Source organism: Geospiza fortis, unplaced genomic scaffold (assembly GCF_000277835.1).
Source record: "Geospiza fortis unplaced genomic scaffold, GeoFor_1.0 scaffold145, whole genome shotgun sequence".
NCBI lineage: Eukaryota > Metazoa > Chordata > Aves > Passeriformes > Thraupidae > Geospiza > Geospiza fortis.
Genome location: NW_005054362.1, coordinates 3,427,618 through 3,434,321, shown reverse-complemented (window position 1 = coordinate 3,434,321; position 6,704 = coordinate 3,427,618). Strand labels below are relative to the sequence as shown.

The window sequence follows — 6,704 nt, the reverse complement described above, 5'->3', positions numbered from 1 at the left end:
CTCCCTGCCTCTGGGACCTGCTGGGCAATGTTGGGGCTGTTTGGATCAAAGCTAAAAGTTTGGAATGCTGGATGACACCGGGGTTTGGTGGTCCAGATGAGGAATGAGAAGCTTTGGCTTCTCCCTGGATGTTTTCCTAGGAGTTTTCACCAAAAAATAGCTTCAATCCAAAGGGATGGGTGAGGAATGGTGGTGTCAGTGTTCGGTACCTGCTGGGCTGCGAGCTGGGAGGGAGGGAGGGAAACATCCACTAATGCTTCATGGCAGGAGCTCCTTCAGAACCTGGCACCCTTGGGGACACAAAGGCCACCAAGCAGGAGTGGCTCAGCAAACAGCAAGAGGAAGAGGAGGGAGAATTCTGGCAGGACCTGAGTTTTGGATTGTGCCCTAAACCAAGTCCCTGCTGTCACAGAGCAAAGGCACTGCTCGGTTTCCATTTTTATTGCTAAAAACTGTCCTGTGTAGCTGGATGAAATGGGGCTGCCCACCCCCAGCCTCTCCTTTGGGCAGGGCCAGCTCCAAGAGCTGCTCCTGTGGCTCCTGCCTTCCTTCGGTGGGATCCAAACTCGTGATCCACGTGCCCCTCTCCAGGGCCAAGGCACAAACTGCTGCCCACACCTGACCAGGGGCCACCTGCCCTTGGCTTCCCCTCCTCCCAAAACTGCCTCAAATGCCAGTAAAACCCCACAGGGGCTGGAGAACCAAACCTGCCCAGCCCTGGGCTCTTCTCTCAAGTCACAAGAACATAAAAATCCTGCAAAATGCTTCTATTCCATAGGGTGGAATGGCTTTAATGCTCTTTGCCCACTGCTGTAATGCAGAGGAGCGAGTACCTTAGGGCTGCAGTAATGTGCTGGCAGGAGCAGAGTCCTGCTCTGACCTGTGTCACAAGCCAGATATTTTCTGGGAGAAATGGGATTTCAAACTCAGCTCCCCCTTGGGAGCTTGGGAAAGAGCCCAAAAATCCCCAGCAATGGATGTGAAATGAGGAGCTGGTGGAGCTGGCAGGGCTGGACAGCCCTCGGCTGCCTGTGGGTGAGTTTGGGGATGGAATTAGTTAAATAATTATTAAAATAAATAATCAGAGGGACTCTCCCACTGCTCACTGGTGGGGAGAACAGGAGTTCTCCCCCACTGGAGTTTGTTTGCATGGGGGAAGTGGCTGGCAGGGAGATAATGAACCCAACGTGTATTTTACTAATCAAGCACAGCAATTTCCATTTAAACTGCGGAGAAGCCCCTTGTAATTAAACTGCAGGTTAAAAATACCACATGCACACGCATGTTTCAGTTCTGGCACTGGAACAATAAAGTCCTGGCATGCCAAAACAACCCACCCCAGCAGCATCTGATTTATCTGGCAAGGATTTCTCTGGATTCATCTGGCAGGGGATGTGAATAGCACTGCCTTTTCCCAGCCCATCCTTTCTTTGCAGATGTCGGGAGATTCGGGTGATTCCACCTCGCCTTTTGGGGGAAAACCCCTTTGAGCACAGCTCCCTGGAGCTCAGTGGGACTAAAACCAGCAATCTTAGCAAGATTTAGCACATCCCTGTGCTCTCCCAAGGCTTTGGGAAGCAGGCAGCAAGCGAGGAAAGGAAACGACAACTTGTGCTGTGCTGTCCCCCCTTCCCTTCCCCATCCCTATAAATGCAAGAGCACGGGGAGTTATTTATGAGCCTGGGAGGGAGCTGCCTTGCCTGGCACAAGCCAGCCCTGGGGATGTGCTCCTGCCTCTGGCTGCAGCCTTTGTGCTGCTCCAGGGAGGAGAATGGGATGCGGATACAGCTGAGGAGCCCAGCGAGGACAGGGCTGCCTTTGTTCCTCCGTCAGCCTCTCCGGGGCTGCCAGTGCTGCAGGACCAGTGCAATTTGCTCTTAGTGCTCCAGTTTCAGGCACAAGTGTGGAGAAAGCAGGGGGGAAAAAAAAGCCTTTGCCTGCTCTAAATGCACAAAGCCAAGGAGGGAGCAAGAGCAAGCAACGGGGAGGCACGAAAGGAAAACCTAAATGGTTTCTCCAGTTGATGGTTCCCGTTTGTCCCAGCCTCATAGTTTGATTTATAAACCCAGATTTGCTCTCATGGCTGCTTCCTGGGCTGTTTGCCTTTCAGCTCCTGACCTTATCTCCTTGGACTTTGGGCTCACCCAGAACCTGCAAAACCCTGTCCTAGAAGCTGGGGTTTTGTGCAATTCCCTAACTCAGCCCAACGAGGCTTTGTGTGTTTGCTGGTTTTCAGATTAATTGCGAAATGTTAATGCTCCTGAGGGCTCCCACCTGTATTGCAATTCCAAGGAAAACAGGAATAAAGAAAAGCTTTCTGTAAGGCAATCTCAAGGCAAGTTTTGCATCCAAAATCCCAGGGAAGGCTGTGCTGGGAAATCTGGAAGTTGAATACTGTGAACATCCCCTCCTGTGTGGCGCAACGGCTCCAGCCCTTCCTCTTTCCTAAAATAAAGGCAACTTCTCAGAAGGGCTTCCTCTCTCACGGCTGCCCCAGGCAGGTGAAGCAGCCCAGGGGGCTCAGGAACAGCAGCAGAGTTTGGGGACAGCTGGGGGTCAGAGGATGCTGAGACCCAGGGATTTGGACCCCAAATTTGGTCCCCAGGGACCCCCATCGCCTGCAAGAGGCCGTGGTGGAGCTTTAAATGCCAGCAAGCCCCTGGTGACAGGTTTTGGGGGGAAAAAGGCAAGCAAGAGTAGGGGAAAACTGACTTTAGATTTGTGCCTAAAATCACTGGGATAAAACGGTTCCATCACCAGGATAAAACGGCTCCATCACCGGGACAAAAACGCCTCCATCACCAGGATAAAAACCCATTCACCACAGGGATAAAAAGCCTCCATCACCAGGATACAACGGGATAAACCCCTCCCTCACCAGCAGGAGAGGTTTGTGTCAGTCTCTGTGTTAGTTCTCAGCTGGTGCCATGGCTAAGGATGGAGCAATTAGTGTTCAGTCTCAATCAGCTGGGAGAGCAGGATGAGGATCCCTCTGCCTGGCGCAGGGAGTGACCACGGCTGTGCTGGGTTAAAAAGGAAAAGCAAGAAAAAGCCAGTTTTTGCCTTAGCTATTAAAAAAAAATGCCCAAACCCTGCTCACCACCCTTCGTGGGAGCTCAGCTCAGGTCTGGTGGTTTCAGCAGCCGGGGCAAGGAGGATGAGGCCTGGAGCAGCAACTTGGCAATGGATTTATAATCATTCTTTTCTTGTTATCCTGTTTTGTTTTTTTTTTTTTTTAACTTCCTCCAATTCCGTGGGTGGAACACAAGCCCCTGCTTCCTTGGCTGGGCTCTGTCGTGTCAGGGACAGGCAGGACACCGGGCCCAGCGCAGGCACAAGTGGCATTGTGTAAACAGTAACGAGAAAGCTTCCATAAGAACAACAAAAACAACAATAAGAGGCCCTTTAACAGGCCAACGAGAGGGAGCACACCCGTACAGGAGTGAAAAATTACCCCCTTCCTTGCAAAAAATACAATAATAATCCCTAACCAGAAGGAAGAAACAGGTACATTCTTTCTCTCGATGGATCCCCCAGAAGGTCTCCAGGATTTCTCCACCCGAAAGTGCATCCCAGTGCCGGCTGTGCTGGTCACAGTGGCGTGTACTGGTTGTCAATGGCACGGACGTGGCCCCTGCCTGGTGCCTCCACCTCATAGTCCGAGTCACGGGGCCGGGCCGTGCTGGCCGTGCTGGCCCTGGCCGGGCGCAGGCTCTGTGCCAGCTCAGCTGGTGGTGGCACCAGGTGGAAGATCTGCTCCGCTGGGGGAGCCCCGGGGGGCTCATCGGGGCCGTGAGGGCAGGAGGAGCTGGCAGGGATGAGGCTGAACTCGGGGCTCCAGCCTGGGAAGGGCAGTGGGAGAGGGACCGTGGTGCTGGAGCCGGGAGCTGCGGGCAGAGAGAGGAGGTGATGGTCAGGGGGATGCTCCTGTCCTGTTGTGCCACTGCCCCGAGGCTTCCGCTTCCCCACTCCAGGAGCAACCAAAGGGCCCAGCTCTGGGCAGCACCAGGGCACCCACACCCAGCCCGGGCAACCTCCATCCTCACATCCCAGGGGAACATCCCCCTTCCCAAACACCTTGTGTCCCACGGGAGCATCCCTCTTCCCTTCCTGCACCCCTTGTGTCCCAGGGGAGCATCCCCATTCCTGCACCCCTCGTGTCCCACAGGGACATCCCCCTCCCTTCCCACACACCTTGTGCCTGTGGCAGGACCACGACGTAGCTGGAGAGCCGCACGTCGCAGGCGGAGCCGCACTCCAGCGGGATGGGGTAGCGGTGGAAGTGCTGCAGCATCTCCACGATGGAGGAGAAGCGCAGGTGCTGCACCCGGCACTGGCCCCGCTCCGTCAGCGCCAGCCTCAGGTGCTGTGGAGAGGAGCAGGGAGCTGTTACCCTCCCTGCATTCCCTCCTGGAGGACACGGTGGGGATATTTGGGACGGGGGACACACCGATGGCTGCATCCCCAGCCTGTGGCTCTCTGGGGATCCCCCCCCGGTCGGGGCAGAGAGCAGGAGAGCATCTCCCTGGGGTGGGATGTGATGGGACAGGGGCTGTCCTGCAGCAGGAGCTGCCTCTGTGAGATTCCCCTCCCCGTCCCGGCCCTGTCCCGCCCGTACCTTGGCTCTGCCCTGGAAGTTGAAGGTGAGCACGTACTCGCCGCGGCGCGTCTCGCTCTGCCGCACCAGGAACACGCCGTGGCCCTCCAGCCCCCCCAGCTGCACCAGCTGAGCCGCCTTCACGCGGGAGATGGGCCCGTGGAACCAGGGGCAGGAGGAGAGGAACTGCTCCATCTTCGGCCCCGCCGCCTCCCCCGGGCCCCCCGGAGTCGCCCCTGCCAGGCACAGGGATGAGTGTCCCTGGGAAATGGGACCCCTGCCCATCACCCCCATCCCCTCTGTCCCCTGCCCTTGTGCCATTTGGCAGGATGTGGTGACCCCCCAGCGAGGGATACCCTGTCCCCAGGGTCCCCTGGGTGTCCCTAGCTCACCTTGGCTGACGGGGTCGGTGCTGGTGGCGGGGCTGGCGGCTGTAGGGTCGGGGTGTCGGCACGTCAGGAGCTCAGGGTCACCCGTGTCAGACCTGCTGGGGACAGGAGAAGCCAGGCTGAGTGCTGGCAGTGGGGACACAGAGCCACTGTCCCCAGCCCAGGCTCAGGGACATCCAGAGGCGCTTACCCCCTGTGCACACACTCCCGGATCTCGGCCGTCCAGCAGCTGAGCTGCTGCTCATCCCCTACCTCAAACAGGATGTCGGTGGCATTGGTGACCTGGGGGACATCAGAGAGCTCTTCAGAGACAGAGAGAGACGTGCATCCCCCGCCCACCCACGCTCGGGACCCCAGCAGGGGCAGTGCATCCCCCACCCTGCACTCCACATCCCCCTGTGCATCCCCTCCCCAGATGGGAAGAGGAACTGAAATTTGGCACGGGAGCTTTTGGGAGCCACATGTGCCCCAGGGGGTGGGAAAGGCCTCGGGGGTGGCTGCAGACCCTTCCAGCAGGTCCTACCTTGAGGACAAAGGTGTGGAGGTTATCGGGCATCTCGAGGCGTGTGCACCTCCGCACCTCCTGCACAGCGGAGCAGGCGACGAGCAGCTTGGGCTTGGAGCCCTGTGGGGGGGAACACAGAGCCTGAGCTGAGCCCCGACTCCCCCACACCCCAACCCCACACCCCAAAATACTCCCCCACACCCCAAACCACTGCCCCACAGCCCAAACCACTGCCCCACACCACACTGCTCTACCCAGTCCAGGAGCCACCCAAGGCAGAGCAGCCAGCAAGGAAATACCCGGCTCTGCAGGGAAATACCCCAGCAGCAAGGAAATACCCTGGGTGGTGAGGAAATACCCCTTTGTGGCAAGGAAATACCCCCCACAGCACTGCCCAGTCACTGTGGGGGCATCCCAGGGGGGCAGAGTGACATCCAGACCCATCTCAGGGGTCCCAAGGACCCTGCAGGAGGAGAGGAGGGAGAAGGGGGTTCCCAGCATGGCAGCACGTTCCAGGCACCGATGGGGAAATTGGGGTGCAGGCAGGGAACATCCTGCTTGTGGCTGCAAGGGTCAGTGGCCTGCCAAGGGCTCCCTGGTGGCTTTGGCACTGACGCAGGCGCGTGACAAAATGCTGAGCAGACACTTCCACAAGGGCTAAAATATCTCTGCGGCAGCTTTCGGTTCCTCAGGAGGCTGCGGCACGTGGCACAGGATCCGGGGTGCCAGGGGAGCAAAAATTCCCTGAATTGGGTAAAAAAATCACCCAGTGGTGCTGGGTGATGGAGCCAAGGCTCTGTGCTCAGCCCCACGGCCAGAGCCACCCTGTGCCTCCCAGCAAAGCCCAGGCAGTGCCACCACGTGCCAGGCTTGCTGCACCACAACATTTTGGGCTGGCTGTGATTCACACAGTGGCTTCATCATCCCACGGGATGCTGGTTCCAGTGTCCCTCCTCACTCACACTGCCCCTACACAGTGACAGTGTCCCTACACCCTGAGCTGTGGCACTTCACCCCACAACAGCGACTGCCAACCACCCTGCCCAAATTCTGCCCCGAGCTCGTGATACTCACAGCAAACCCACCCCAACCACCTGTATGACACTCAGAATGTCCCCACCGGACACTTCCTCGGTCACCCAACCACACCATCTTTAGCTGCGCTTTTTTTTTTGCCTTTTTTTTTTTCCATCCCTCCTCCTCACTCCCTCCC

At 57.5% G+C, this 6,704-nt stretch overlaps 1 protein-coding gene across 1 annotated transcript in view; it reads right to left on the bottom strand.

The window, feature by feature from the left end:
• Positions 1-6,704, bottom strand: part of SH2B3 (SH2B adaptor protein 3) — a 16,603-nt gene continuing 9,899 nt past the window's right edge. Inside the window, exons 3-8 of the mRNA XM_014308237.2 lie at positions 5,510-5,611; positions 5,177-5,268; positions 4,990-5,081; positions 4,619-4,833; positions 4,195-4,366; positions 1-3,887 (exon numbers count right to left, since the gene is read on the bottom strand). Of these exons, the coding sequence (XP_014163712.1) occupies positions 3,592-3,887; positions 4,195-4,366; positions 4,619-4,833; positions 4,990-5,081; positions 5,177-5,268; positions 5,510-5,611 (969 nt within the window). The 3' untranslated portion in view covers positions 1-3,591. The remainder of the gene's footprint in view (positions 3,888-4,194; positions 4,367-4,618; positions 4,834-4,989; positions 5,082-5,176; positions 5,269-5,509; positions 5,612-6,704) is intronic.